Source organism: Sapajus apella, unplaced genomic scaffold (assembly GCF_009761245.1).
Source record: "Sapajus apella isolate SASKATOON/1434 unplaced genomic scaffold, GSC_monkey_1.0 scaffold141, whole genome shotgun sequence".
Classification (NCBI taxonomy): Eukaryota; Metazoa; Chordata; class Mammalia; order Primates; family Cebidae; genus Sapajus; species Sapajus apella.
In genome coordinates this window covers 293329-309408 of record NW_022437081.1, presented here as the reverse complement: position 1 = coordinate 309408, position 16080 = coordinate 293329, and the positions used below count along the sequence as shown (strand labels likewise).

Sequence of the window (16080 nt, the reverse complement as noted above, 5' to 3'; positions counted from 1 at the left end):
ATGAATGGGACTCGTGTTAGGAGAACGTGACAGAGGTCAGCCAGTGCAGTCTCGCAGACCAAAGCGGGTTCAAGGTCCCTTCTGAGTGCTTAGGAGAGTTGAGGATGGGTTTTCAAGAGCAACATGGCATAATGTAATATACATGCTGACATAATTATCAGGCCACAGGGTTAGAGAGTATGTGATAGACGGGGGCAAGATAAGACATGAAGCTGGGATAAGAAGGCATTATAGTAGCGTGGTGAGAGGTCACAGCAGTGTGCACTGGAAGGATAGAGAGAAATAGTGGGATTTAGGAATTATGCTGAACATCAAGTTTCCTGGACTTGTGAAAGGGATCAAAGTGAGGGAAGAATAAGAGAAAAATCATAATGACTCTACGGTTTGTCACTTGAACCACTGGGTTAACAGTGCTGGGGTGTGGCAGGAGCCAGGGTGCAACTGCCCTCCAGGGCATTCTTTCTGACTCTGGTTCAATGACTTCAGGTTGATAGCTTGACATTGAAAAATATTAGCATTATTTGCATGAAGGAAATCTGAAAACACGACAATCTAGAGCTTCTCTAACCTACTCAACCCTGACAGACGTTAAAGCTTTACCAGCACATATCTGGATGGTGCTATTATCTGCAATGTGGAAGGCTATGAGTAGAGCTGTTTTGGAGAGGGGCAAGTTCAAGAGGTCAGCTGAAACTCATGAAACCTACTGAGTTTTATTTGTCTGTTAGACACCTGAGTGGAGATGCATGTCCACAATTAAATCTGAGTCTGAAGTCGAGAAGCAAGTTATAGTCTACAGGTATAAATATCAGAGCTATTAAAATATAAAATTTAGAGCCCCAAGAGGTATAAATATCAGAGCTATTAAAGTAAATATCAGAGCTATTAAAATATAAAATTTAAAGCCCCAAGACTCCATGGGGTCACCTAGGAAGAGAGTGCAGTGAAGAACAGGAGAGGTCCCAGAATTAAGCTTTGAGGCCCTATGATATTTAGAGGTGGAAAGAAAAGACAAAACCAGAAAAAGAGGATGAAATAGAGTTGCTATTAGTAGGAAAAGAAAGCTATGAGCTTATGGTGTCTGAGAACCCAACATACCCACGGGAGGATGGAGTGAACAACTGTGTCAAATGCTGCGGAGAAGGAATGGCAATGTGCTACAGACACTAGTGACCTTGATGAGAATGTTTCAGTGGGGTTGAGGAGGCAGATACCAGACTGCACTGGGATAGAGCGTGAATAGAGTTGAGAACACATAGAGCAAGTGCAGATCCACTCTTGCTGAGTTCACTTGCTCCTACTGCCAGGGAAACCTGGTTTATCCTCCTCATCCTTGCAGCCACTCCAAAAGGTTGCAGCAAACATGCTCACCTCTCTCCATTTCTCCATTAATTACTGTGGTATTTACTTGCTAAGCAATGTATTCATTACTGTTAATTACTATGTTAATTACTATGTGTTAATTACTATATAATTATAAAGTTTTTCACCTCATGTAGAATGAGATCCTTGAAATAGGGTCTCTGCTCCTTGTGGGGCTTATTGTACCTACCACATAGATGATTTAGTAATGGCTTATTTAATTAACACAAACTGAACACAAAGGAAGGAATACAAAACAGAAAATAAAATTATTTAGCGTCTTAGTCCTCTAGGAGCCATAAGGAAATCACAACCACTACTCTATACCTGTATGTACAAGGGTGGGTTTTATGAGGTTTGGATAAGATGGGAACCACAAGGCTGAGGGTGGTCCCTTTCCGCCCACATGGTTAGTTACAGTAGGTGGTGTTTGTGGTTTCCTCAACAGCAGGGACATACTCCGCCTTCTCTTAGATGACATAGGACTGTTGGGTTCTCCTGGACGTTTCACTTTGTTTTGTGGCCCTGCTACAAACTCATCTGCTTCATCAATCATCATTCCCTAAAAAACACATCAACGAACGGATTTAATTAAAGACCAAAATTCAATTATTATAAAACTGCAAGCACTCTTAATATGCATACATAATCAATCTTGCATTATGTCATTCATGTCTTTTTTCCTTTCATTTTTTAAAATCCCATGCCAGATTAACTAACACCAGTCTTAATCATGGGCCAAAGATCTACCTTGCCCCACCTCAACTTTGTTCTTAGAAAGATGCAAATCAATTTTAATACAATTTAAATGGAACAAAAGGAAACTAACATACAAGATGCTGTCCCAAGCAAAGCATCCTACAATAATGATTAATCAGAAAGCTGTCCTATAAGCAGTATTATTCAACCAAAATGAGAGAAGTACAAACCATTTTTCATCAACCCTTCATAAGAGAAATAATGTCCTTTTTTTGTGCTTTAAACTCATCATTAAACAACATTAATTACCACTGTACAGAATGCTACATGTAGATGTTGAAAGGCAGGCAGGTGGAAAATGGAACTCCCCAATCTGCAACCTCACAGGGATTCAAATATGCCCACCTTGATGGTGGGCAGGCAGTGAGGAGGCTTTTCACTCTTGGGGGTGGATAAAAGATGAGAGGCAGCAGTATAAAAGCTTAACCAAGAGCTGTTCTTGTCCAAGAATAATTCAAGAATATTTGCACTCATTATTTGAATAAAATCGTAATAAATGACTTTTCCACAGGATTTTTTACTCATAAACAATACAAAAATGGAAAAACATTTTCACTGAGAATTTACTACATTGTCTGTTCATGTTGCAAACAGCATGTATGTACTCATTTAATATTATGCAGAGTTCTATTAGTTATGTGTAATGTTTTTTTGGGGGGATGGAGTCTTGCTCTATCACCCAGGCTTGAGTGCAGTGGCATGATCTTAGTTCACTGCAATCTCTGCCTCCCGGGTTCAAGTGATTCTCCAGCCTAAGCCTCCAGAGTAGCTGGGATTACAGATACCCACCACCACGCCTGGCTAATTTTTGTATTTTCAGTGGAGACAAAGTTTTGCCATTTTGGCCAGGCTGGTCTCGAACTTCTGGCCTCAAGTGACTTGCCTACCTTGGTTTCCCAAAGTGCTGGGATTACAGATGTCTGGCCTAGTTAGGTGTAATTATTATTCCCAGTGCTACAAAATGAGGAAAGCCAGGCATAGAAAGATAAAATGAGGATTTAGGTGAGGTGGACTACGATTAATTGAGGTGAGGTGGAATACCTTTGAACCTAGTCTTGTCACAAAAGAGATTATTGTGTGGTCTGAGCCTTAATACCAATGGTCTCCTCCACGAGTACAGCTATAATCCCATTTGTTTTCATGCTTAAATGGGCATGTCAGTGTATCTCTCTCTCTCTCACACACCCCCCCACACACACCCCCCCCCACATTTAGATCTTTAGTAGGACCATTCAAATAAAATAACATCACTTAGTACTTCATATTTCAAGGGACACATTCATCATTTTCTAGATCAAGCACTACAGATATGAATCATGGAAACAGGAAATAAACTGTGATTTCAATATTCAAGAAATTAGTGTGTGGTGGAATGAATATAGACTCTGGAGTGAGAAAGACATGGATTAAAATCCTTGCTCTTACGTGATATGTCACAGGTAAGGTGTTTGATCACTGTGGCCCTTGATTTCTCCCTTTTAAAGGGCAAACAGTAACATTCATCTTACAGAAGAGTTGTGAGCATTAAATGAGATCATTTAAAACACCAGCTCCTACTATGTACTCAATATATGGCAGCTCTGACTTTATTCAACCAACACACTCTTGCAACAGGAGGCTCCCACTAAGAGCCTTGGTGTCATATTTTATTGTTTAAACAAACAAATGGAAAACCTCTGATTTGTATTCATCTTGCCAAAAAGAAAATTCTATAGCAAGAATATCCCAACTTAGGCAGACATAGGCATAGGTATCCTACCTTCTTATCCTGTTTAAATGGATTCCCAAAAGTATGCAGTCTTTTGGGTTGGTCTGGATCAATCTCTCGTAGTGGAGAAGCCAACGTCTTCAGATATTCCTGATAGTTACCCATTTGTGCAACTGGAACACTATGAAGGGAATCTGCAAAGTCACAGAAAAAGGCATTGATGCTTATAGCTGAAGTGTATGGTCCTTTCGAGAAGTCATAATATAGTTTGGTTTAGCAGTGTGTGTCTTGGCATCAAATAGTGTTTAAAGTCTCAAATCTAGCATTCTAGGATCTAGAAGCATCTCTTCATCTCAATCATTACTTAGCCTACCATTACTACTGCCTATAGGCTCACATTGCTAGGATCAGAACAACTCCCTTACCTTCAAACCAGGTTTGAGAATGGGCTGACCTCCCCTACACCACCACCCCAACTCAAATCACCACGTATCTTTTGCATTTCAAGGAGTGTAGGCTCTGCAGCATTCTCTGATCATCCAGAAAATCTTGGTTAGTGGGTATTAATCACGAAGAATTTGATTAAATCTGTAGGTTCTCTTCCTAGAAAAGCCCTTTTACACACAAAACTTAGTGTATAATTTCAGGGGATTGGCCAGGATAAGATTTGCTCATTTTAGTGAACAGGTGACCCTGTTTAAAATTAACATAATGGAGTAAATGGGAATTTGTAAATAGTCACAATTATCCTGGATAGCATTAGGTTGATTACTTTCATGCAAATGAGGTATTCTCTACTGAATTTATCACAGTAATCTGGGTGGTATAGTGTTTGGGTGTGCAGATTGAGAAATATGACAGACCTAGGTTCTGCCACTATCCAACCGGCTAAACTTGGGCAAACTACCCCTAAAATGCTTACTTTCAGTTTCCATGTCCATAAAGTGAGCATAAAAACAGTATCTATGGCCGCGCATGGTGGCTCACGCCTATAATCCCAGCACTTTGGGAGGCCGAGGTGGGCAGATCATGAGGTCAAGACACTGAGACCATCCTGGCCAACATGATAAAGCCCGTCTCTACTAAAGATACAAAAATTAGCTGGGTGTGGTGGCACACATCTGTAGTCCCAGCTACTGGGGAGACTGAGGCAGGAGAATCACTTGAACCCAGGAGGCAGAGCAGTGAGCCGAGATTGCACCACTGCACTCCAGCCTGGGCAATAGAACAAGACTCCGTCTCAAAAAACAACAACAAAACAGTATCTGTTTCCTGAGGTTGTTTGAAGCTTTCAATAGCTAAAGCATGGCAAGTGTAGTGTACGTGCTGATTAAGTACACTTGCCCTTAAAGCTGAAAAAAAAAAACAAACAAAAGCAAAAACCTGTGCCTGTTAAATAGACATAGGGATTCAGTGAAAACAGGCATTTTAAACATTAAAATACTATAAAATAACCTACTCATTATGCAATAAACACCTTTCTGTAAGTCACGCCTGCCATTTTCCTAAAAAAAAAAAGTATTTCACAGTTCTTTTACCTTCATCTTGTCCAACAATAAACTTGTGCGTTTTCAGCAGATTAGATCTCATTCTGGTCAGCTGGTCTAAAAGACCTCTACGGGGAATATCATAAGCATTTCTGTATGTCTGAGGTTTCAAATCCTATTTGAAATGAAACAATTTTAGTTATTCTTGAGGCTTTTAATATAGAAATATAATAGTTATCCCTCTTAAAATGTTACTGAAGAGTGTTATGCCAATACAACTGACTACAGTGGAATTTTCCCAGTGGCAAGATTCCACTTGCTAGCCTTGCTCTGTGTTCTAACACACCTACAGGGTATTAAAGCCACTGGGACTATCCGTTTTCAAGTATGTCATTTAAAACCCCAAATCCCGAGATTGATACCTGTGGCCGCCTTGCAGGACCACTGCTGGTACTCTAGACGTATTCCTCTGGCAGCCATGGAGGGGAGGTGAACTGCTGGATCTCCCTTTAGGAAAGCCATGGCTGATCCTGCAAGGAGTGCAGTTAGCAGAGAGCCTCCCGCTGCCGTGGTGCCGTAGGGATCCGCTGCACCACTGAGCTGAGGCCATGCCCTTCCCAGGCTGCCCATGGTGACAGCGAATGGCAGCGTGTTAGGGCCTGGTCAGCTCTGCCCAGCGTGGCCCTCCTCTATGGGAAATCTTGGTGCCAGAGGTTCCCCTTGGGCTGGCTAAGGCTTTCTCCAAGCTACACCAGTGTCTGAGCTTCTTCACAACCAATCCTCCTTAGTTCCCCACTCCTCTCACAGGTGCTACGTCAGCTTTGTGGCCTGGAGGCTCTCCCTGCCTACTCCAGCTCCCTCTCCCCTTTATCTTCCATGGGCATTACCCCCAAAACATTTCTTGTCCATTTAATTCCACATCGATATCTGCTGACAATTCCTAAACTCGTCCATTAACTACTAACTTCAAAATAGGATTGTCCATTATTTCAAAACTAAAGGAATATGAAAGACATAAACGTATCAGACAAGTTCAAACAAGTACAAACTATGTTTGTTCAAATAAATACAAACTATTTATTTGTTCAAACAAATACAAACAATTTACCTTGTTTAAGAGCCCAACTTGGAAGCCAGCAAATTCTTTGGTATTCAATTCTGTCAGTCTAAGCGCAGTTTCCCCTGTGATTTCTTTCAATAGTTTTCTAAAATTTTTATTGTGAGTCAAGGACATGCCACCTCCGGAATGATTTTTCACTTTAATTCCAGTTTCCTGGGGAGGTTTCTTCCCCACTGATGCTAGTATTCGTTCTGACTCTAGTTTGGTCTAAAATGAAAGTACATAGTATGTTATAAAAACAACTATATTACCACTGTCATTTTTACTACTTAAGAAAGATAATACTTTCAGAACCCCGCAGAAAAATTTTCAGTTACAAATCACAGAAAAATAGATAATTAAACATTTTCCTGTGCTTCTCTGCACTACCACAGCAAACAGATAGGGGGCTGGAAAGACAAAAAAAAAATACATTTTTTGTCTTTTCTTTGTCTAGTGTCAAAATTATAATAAAAACTATGAATAAGAATTTCATTCATAGACATTTGAAAGCAAATTTTAGTACTATAAGATCTAGTCTAAGTGAACAAGTTCATTTCAGACCCAGACATAAAGGTTAAGACTTTGTATTTATACATGTAAACTAGTGCTAAAATTCAGATCATATTGATTGGAATTATATCTGAAAAAATTAATCTGTTTATCTCTAATATTGGACTATCCAAAAAGGTCTTAGATGATAATGCTTAATTTAACAGATATTACCAAGTAAATAATTTATGAAAAGCCACTTATAGGCATTATCACGCCATATTGATTAAAATTGTTTGAATGTATTATAGCAATATATATTTGGCATATTTTGTGTTTTACATACATCTGAAATGGTTCAAGAAACACTGGTGACCTAGTTATTAAATTAGTAATTTGAGCTATTACAAATTAGCTATGATCTTCTCTTTTTCTGTAAAAGATGGAATTCTACCAATGTTCTGTAAACCCAAAATAATTTTGGATTTCTTGCGGTTTGGTCGGAGATATTTATTAATTTTCCCTAATTATTGGAATTAAGTCTATTTTATTATTTCTAAACAATTCTTAAGACATGAAATATGAGATAAGAGCAAATTAAGGGTCTGTTTGCTTAAATGTTCTTAAAAGTTCATTCATAAAATGATACATGTGCCCCAAAAGGTCCCAGAACTTGCATTAATAAAGACCTCTGTGCACTATTCTTCCTTGTGGCATACCTTGCTGATACAGCCTTAAAGGCTTAGGTAAACACCAAATTAAAAAAAAAATCAATGGATCAATAGATAGATAAATAAATAAATAAATAACTGAACCAAAACATTTACAACAACAACAAAAAATCTATTAGCAGAGAGGAAAGGGGGTTGGGGGGACACTTGGTAGATTAGAAATCTGGGGTTGCCTTTACTTTCTTTTGTACTTATAAGCACACTGGACTGGTAGGAGCTGGTAAGCTCCAGACCATACTTAAGGTGTTGTCAGTTCCTAGCAAGGTGTGTCGGCATCCCAATTGTGGAGCCACTTTGGTTCTTTAGTGAAATCTGATGTTATGCTCACTACTCTCCATTTTCTAAAGGCCAAACTTCCAAACACATCCACCTTGAAGCATTATCACCACTGCAAATGCTACTACTGTCCCCTACCTGGGAATATCTTTGCGCATATGGTAAGTAAAGCTGCTGCATTAATTTGTCATATAACATAACACATTCATATGGTAGTAAAGCACTAACTCAGTAGTTCTCAAATATTTCCATCCTACAAGAATGGGCTAAGTAGAGGTGAGAAGTATGATAAGGAACGGTGAGTGGAGGATGAGGTACTAATAGAGAGGGGCAGGCAAGGGACAAGGTGAATAATGGCGAATGAGGAACAGGTGGAGGGTGAGAAGAGGGGAAACTGAGCTCCACTCTTCAGGTCCCCTTGGGGTCTATAACCCTCCAGTGTGAGGAACACTGGTCTCATCTCCCCACTCTCCAGGGAAAAGCATATAGCTATTTATCCCAGGGCTAGTATGTGAGTATAAGTCCTTCACATTAATGACTCATTAAATGACTTGCCTGAAAACTTATCTTAGGCAAGTCATTTAACACATCATGCCTCAGTGTGCTGACCTAAACAGGAGGGATGCTCTAGCCCATAGTGATCTGAGGAGGAACTAGGTTGAAGATAGACAAAATGTGACCCATGAGAGAAGTCTATTAAGCTTCTGCCCCATATCAACCAGCTTGTGGGTAGGACAAACTGGCAGGCAAAAGGAGAAATGGCACAGCATCAAATGATACTGACAGACCCTTAACTGTAGCTTAATGGTGAAGCTAGAAGCCATAGAGAATCACATTATTACTAATCCATAAAGTGTAGAGATATATACACATTTAATTGGAAAAATTACAGTTACACTAAAGAATAAGGAAATGCACTTCTGAGGGCAAAGGATTTTTGTTTGTTTGTTTTTACCAATACTACCTGTTGGCTGAGTTTTTTAAGGTAAGAGATAACACTGTAACTAAGTCCACAATCTAAATTATCTGATATCAGATTTGGAGCTCCCATCATCCTTAGTGCTTTCTTTAATGGCTATAAGGAAACAAAATACACAACAGTAAGAATAGAATAAATCTTAAAATACTCAAAGTTCAGTTATAAGGGGCAAGGGGACATGATTCATTTCTTAGAAGTCAAGGTGCTGCACATAAAACCAAACATGGAACATTAAAAAGTGGCAATGAAAATAGCAGAGAAGTAAGGAGCAGAAAGTAAAAAAATCAGAAGAGAGCGGGATAAGAAGAGCAAGTGACAGCAAATTCAGACAAGCGAATTGCGTTCAGTCTTATTTCCCAAATCATCAAATCATTTCACATTGCATTTTACTGTTCGCCCCATTCCTGCCATGGTAAATAGTAACACACCCCAATTTCTCCTCCCACTGAAACCAATGGTACCATTTAAGATTCTGCCTTTTCACCTCTAGAAACTTGGCTTAAAATTTACCACATCAACCTCTGAAATTATTTTGGTAATCTTAATTTAGATTATATTACTAGTTCAAAATCATGAATACTTCACATTATAAAAACCAAAATGAGGCCAAATCATTTCTTAATCTTTTTGGATTCTGCCTCCCACCACCAGTGCCCCAACTTCATGCTGTGTCTAGGACACATTTAAGAGGCAACAGGCAACTGTAACATCTTCAGATTTTCTTTTTCCAGAGGGAAATCCCATACTGAGAATTTCTAGAGTTAAAAAGGGAAGTTGATCTAGATATGAATAGATATGAATCCAGATCTATTTATTCTTAAATTCCAATATTACAATTTCATAAGGTTACTTTACATAAGAGAAACATAGATGTGTTTTATAAAAACAACCATGGCAGTTAAAGGAATAAAATAGAGAAAACAGTTTTCTTTTGTGCCGCCATGACATCTCCAAACTCTTACACATGATTTGAGAAGACAGTGACGACACAAATATCTGTAAAATAAAAAGATAACTCTCTTATTGCAAAAGTAAAGCTTTTGATCATGACAAGAATCATCATTGATACAGTTAATACATATATACACACAAATACATACTAATAGGTAGTATGGAGGCAGAGTTTTTAAGTAGCTGTCAAAAGCCTGTCGCCACTTCAGATTTGGCTTAAGCTTGTGAACTTTAAACAAGTCATCTGTAAATAGAAAAATAAAATATTACATCATTGTAGTCCTGAGTTCTAAGGATCTAATCAAGCAACCCTCATCTAGAAACTTCAACTTTTAATGTAGATAAAAATTTCACTGGTGTTTACTTGATTATCTTTTTTAGTGGTTGTATTATTTACCAAAATTATATACAGTATTTTTTCTAGAAAATGAAGTAAATACTCGTTACATATCCCTCTTCCATCCACAATGCTACATAAAATACAATATCGAAACAATGATTTTGATCCACTTGAAATATTTTCCCAACCTCTTCCATATTAGTAACTCAAGTAATTTTCACCTCAGGGGCAATCCATAGTCACTGGTTGATGGAATAACATTTATTTCTTTATTTCATTTAAACATAGAGGGTGTTACACATTTTGCTGAAAGGTCCAGGTAAGAGACTTTACAAAGTATGTAAGAAGAAAAGCTAAGCCTATAATTTCTAGGCAGTGATGAGCAAGCTCTAAAACTATATTTTGGACCAGGCACAGGGGCTTACACCTGTAATTCTCACACTTTGGGAGGCTCAGGCAGATGGATCACTTGAGCCCAGAAATTTGAGACCAGCCTGAGCAACACAGTAAGACCCCTGTCTCTATAAAAAATAAACAAATTTAGCCAGGTATGGTGGCATATGCCTGTAGCTGGGGAGGCTGAGGCAGGAGGATTGCTTGAGCCTGGGAGGTTCAGGCTGCAGTGAGCTGTGATCATACCACTGCACTCCAGCCTGGGTGACAAAGCAAGACCCTGTCTCAAAAAACATAGTAAAATTAAATAAAATATAAACATTTGGATTCTTTTTAATCAGTCTATGCTTTATTTAGCCATATTTCACTGCCTCTTCATTTTTTTTTTTTATTTCCATGATCACACATTTTGAGCCAAACTTTAGGTCACTCATTGACCTGAATTCATCAGGTGATAGTAAAAGCACTAGAAGTAAGTACAGATGTTAGGTTGAGGTTTAAAATTCTGTACAACTGGGCCGGGCGCGGTGGCTCAAGCCTGTAATCCCAGCACTTTGGGAGGCCGAGGCGGGTGGATCACGAGGTCAAGAGATCGAGACCATCCTGGTCAACATGGTGAAACCCTGTCTCTACTAAAAATACAAAAAAAAATTAGCTGGGCATGGTGGCGCGTGCCTGTAGTCCCAGCTACTCAGGAGGCTGAGGCAGGAGAATTGCCTGAACCCAGGAGGCGGAGGTTGCGGTGAGCCGAGATCACGCCATTGCACTCCAGCCTGGGTAACAAGAGCGAAACTCCGTCTCGGGGAAAAAAAAAAAAAAAAATTCTGTACAACTAAACATGTTTCCTGAATACCATGTACTAAAAATATTTGAACTAAAAATATTTACCTAAAATAAGTAGACATTCTCTATCTTTTCACACTTAAATTTAATTATTTTAATAATCTAAATCCATTTATATATACTGCATGAAAACTTCCTTCACTTCTCATTACTTCCTTCCCAATGTAGGAAAAAGATACTTTTTCTAATATAAAAATTAAAAATAGGAATTCCCCAGACATCAACATGAATCTGCCACACATACTATAGGTACCAAAGACACTATAAATTCATCCTTTATTTTGTGTCTTAAGGTTTTATTAGTTTTTATTTGAAAAAATAATTTTACTTACAGAGACAAAACCATCCATATCCCATATGCATAATTTCTTTACAAATAGGGCTATTCTTTGAAATTCTGAATTACTTTAGTTAAGAAAAGCGACTACCTATTTCCTTCCTTTTACTGCTATAATAAATTATTCACTCTTGCTGAAGCAAATTTAAATGAATTTACAGAGCCATAAAATGTAGGTCTTTTGTTAAAGATCTAAAGATATTTCTGGTTCATTGCAGCAAGTGGGGCCTTTAAAAACCATTCATATTTTGACAGAAAGGAATGAGAAACCATGGATATATCCTGTTATACCATGTCTTTATGTGGAGTCTGTTGGGAATTAGATTTTGGAAACTAACGGAGAAAGGTAAATACTGAAGAAACTTTTAGATACAAATAGATTAGATAATCGAGTGAATAATACTCTTTGTATTTCTAACAAGGCCAAGTGCAATGATTCCACCAAGGAGCTCCTTTAGGCTAATTATTTTCTGCCAGAGTTTTGAAATGGGAGTCAGGAGAAGAAAGAAAATCTTCTGCAGTCTAGATTAAGGGTACAGAGCTCCTAGGGTGACACTGCCTTAGTCACTACCTCTGTAGCTCAGCAAATGATTTCCATGGCATTGAATACCCATTCACATGGACTCTCTAGGATAGTTCAGTAAAGGTGTCATACAAACAATTAGCTGATCAACATTTGAAAGAAATGGTGATGACAGTGTAGAATGAAAGTAAAATGATACTGCCAACACCTCAAAAATGACTGGTATTTTCTCTTCCAGTTCCTTTCTCCCCATTTCTTTCTTCAAAGAGACGGAAGACCTGAGTTTGAGTTCAAACTCAGCCACTTCCTTAGCTCAGTGAGTTTGAAGAAATCACCTTCGTAAGCCTCCATTTCATCTAGAAAATGGGTTAGATGATCATTGCCTTACCGCAAGACTATTCTAAGGAACTACATAATGTATGTGTAAAAGCCCTGTATAAAATGAAAAACGAAAAAACAAACCAGTGTAAGCTGTGAAGTACCAGAGACACAGTGATTGATACACATCAATTATCCTGCTTCTATTCTCTATTCTCATACCTCTCCCTTTCTTCCTCCTGATAACTGGTTTTAATATGGAACTAAATTTTATTTTTTACACAAGTCCTCAGTTCTTAATTTAAAAGAACAAGTGGATTGAATGTGGTGTATTTAAGAAAAGGAAAAAATGTTGTTACAAATGCTCTAATTTTTGCAGTTATTGGGTCTCATTAGAAAAACTAATTTCCTAATTGAGAGAGAGTCCTTTGCTAACTACGACAATCTGGTGACCTCTTTCTTGACATGATTCTTCTGATAGCTCATTGATACAATTAAGTCTAATTTATCTATTACAGAAAATGAGATATTTTATATTTTCTGGTAAGTAATTAAACTTTTGTGACCTTGATTTGATTGAAATCTAGTATTAATAAAAACAAAACAAGGGACACTATTATGAACAATTACTGTACTATGCAGTAATATAGTGACGCTTCTGGACTTATGAAGTTTGTGTAACTTAACCAGCCCTTTTACTAACTGTCCATGTCCACTCAAACTGCAAAATTATAAAATAGCCTTACAATAAGTATATTCTTAGTATAATATAGCAGTGCCTTCAAGAGCTACTAAGTTAAGGTAGATATTAATATGACAATAATAATAACAGCATTTATTGAGCACTTACTATTTGCCAGGCAAATAAATATATATACATTTCAGGAATGAAGGAAAGAATCAAGATATTCTCAGATGAACAGAAATGAAGAGAATTTGTCACTAGTAGACCTACCCTTAAAAAAACAGCTAAAAGATGTTCTTTAAACAGAAATTAAACATGAACAAACCTTTAAATATCAGGAAGAAAGAACAGGATATGCCAAAATATGGTTTAAAACAATACACTTTGATCTGGAGTTTTCTAAATTATGTTTGACAGTTGAAGCAAAAGTTATAACACTGCCTCATGTATTTCTAAATGTACATAAAATAGTTCAGATAACTTTATTATAAATGGAGAAGGGTAAGGGAATATAAAGAGATAAAATTTCTATATTTCACTCAAATTAGTAAAATAATGAGAATGAGTAGACTGTGGTAAGTTATATATATATAACACCTGGAGCAACACTAAAAAAGCTATCCTATCAGATATACTTGAAAGTAACTACAGGTAAAAGAAAATGGAATTCTAAAAAATGTTTCAATAACCCAAAAGGTGCCAGAAAAATGAAAATAGAAAAAAGAAAAATAGATAGAACAAAGAGAAAGCGATAATATAAGATGGCATACTTAAGTCCTAACATAACAATAATCACATTAAATGCAGATATCTAAACACACCAATTAGAAAACAATGATTGGCAAAGTGGATTAAAAAACGTGATCCAGAAATGTGATGTCCGTAAGAAACTCACTTAAACATAACAGTTATAGGCAAGTTCAAAGTAAAATGATGGGAAAAGATATATCATGCAAATGTCAAAGAAAAACAGTGGATACATTAGTATCAGATAAAGCACACTTAAGAGCAACGAAAATTAGCAAAGGTACATACATTACATAATGATCAATCAAGGAAGAATACACAATGATTCTAAATGTGTATGAACCAAGTAAAAGCTGCAAAACAGGTAAAGCAAAAATTGATGGAACTGAAAAAGAAACAGACAAATCCACAATTATAGTTGGAGACGTCAACACTCCTCTCTCAAAACTGATAGAGCAAATAGACAGAAAATCAACAAGGATATAGCAGAACACCATCAACCAACAGTAACAATTTAACACTTGTAGAATATCCTATCAAACAACATGAAATCCTACGTTATTCTTAAGCACTGCAGGAACATACATTAAGACAGAAAATATCCTTTGCCATAAAGCAAATAGCAGCATATTTGTAAGAGTAGATATCATATACAGATGTGTCCTCTGACCACAATGGAATTCAATCTAGCAACTAGTAACAGAAAGATAATAGGTACGTTTCAAAATACTCGGAAATCAAACAATACACTTGTAAATAATCTATGGGTCAAAGAAGTCTCAGGAGAAATTAAAAGACAAAGTAAAATGAATGAAAATGAAAAACAAATTTGTGGAAAGCAGCTAAATTAGTGCTGAGAGAAATTTAAAGGACTAAGTATTACTTACAATAGAAAAGAGGAAAAGCATGAAACCAATAATTTAAGATCCCATACCAAGAATTAGGAAAAAAAAAAAAAACAAAAACGCAAAACAAACTTAAAATAAGAAGAAAGGAAATAAAGAAATCAATGAAATTTTAAAAAGAAAAAAGATAAAATTAATGAAACAGCTGGTTCTTTGATGAGATTAATAAAAGTGACAAACATCTAGCAAGGCTCACAAAGACAAAGAAGACACAAGATCCATATCATCAATACCAGGAATAATATAGGTGATATCACTAAAGACTCTGTACTCATCAAAAGGACAATCAGAAATTGCTAAGAATGACTCTACACACACAAATTTCACAGTGTAAATGAAATGAGCAAATGGACTGATTCCTCAAAAGGACACATAACCACATTTCACTCAATGAAATATATAATCCCTCAATGAAATATATAATTTGAATAACCCTATAACCATGAAGGAAAGTGAATTAACAATTTTAAAACTCCCAACAGGAATGTTTAGAAGCAGACAGTTTCACTCAGGAATTCTATCAAATGTTTACAGAATAATTAATAACAATTTTAAAACTCCCAACAGGAATGCTTAGAACCAGATAGTTTCACTCAGGAATTCTATCAAATGTTTGCAGAATAATTAATACCAATCATACACAATCTTTTCCAGAAAACAGAATAGGAGAAGCACTTCCCAATTCATTCTATAAAGAGCTGGTATTACCTTGACACCAAAACCAAAGATAACAAAAAAAGAAAACTACAGGCCAATATCTTTCATGAATATAGACATAAAATTACTCAACAAAATATTAGCACATAGAACTCAGTAGTATATATGAAAAGAATTATATGCCATGACCAAGTAAGATTTATTTCAGGGATGGAAAGGTGGTTCAATATTTGAAAATTAGTCAGTGTAATCCATCATAGTAACAGACCATAGAAGTAAAATCATATGGCCATATCAAATTATGCAGAAAGAACAATGAGGGCGGGCCCAGTGGCTCGCGCCTGTAATCCCAGCACTTTGGGAAACCAAGGCAGACAGATCGCCTGAGGTCAGGAGTTCAAGACCAGCTTGGCCAACATGGTGAAATCCCAACTCTGACTAAAAAGACAGAACTTAGCCACGTGTGCTGGTGCATTCCTGTAATCCAG

The 16080-nt window shown here is 37.1% G+C and overlaps 1 protein-coding gene across 6 annotated transcripts in view; it reads right to left on the bottom strand.

The window, feature by feature from the left end:
- INTS6L (integrator complex subunit 6 like) overlaps positions 1 to 16080 on the bottom strand; it is a 60914-nt gene that overhangs the window by 3666 nt on the left and 41168 nt on the right. For 2 of the 6 annotated variants that reach the window (XM_032264064.1, XM_032264061.1), the window contains exons 10-14: positions 9994 to 10088; positions 6425 to 6643; positions 5368 to 5491; positions 3881 to 4023; positions 1690 to 1924 (exon numbers count right to left, since the gene is read on the bottom strand). In XM_032264064.1, the coding sequence (XP_032119955.1) occupies positions 1690 to 1924; positions 3881 to 4023; positions 5368 to 5491; positions 6425 to 6643; positions 9994 to 10088 (816 nt within the window). Of the gene's footprint in view, positions 1 to 1689; positions 1925 to 3880; positions 4024 to 5367; positions 5492 to 6424; positions 6644 to 8878; positions 8990 to 9993; positions 10089 to 16080 lie in introns of all 6 variants that reach the window. The other 4 variants (XM_032264065.1, XM_032264063.1, XM_032264060.1 and 1 more) reach the window with 3 other exon arrangements.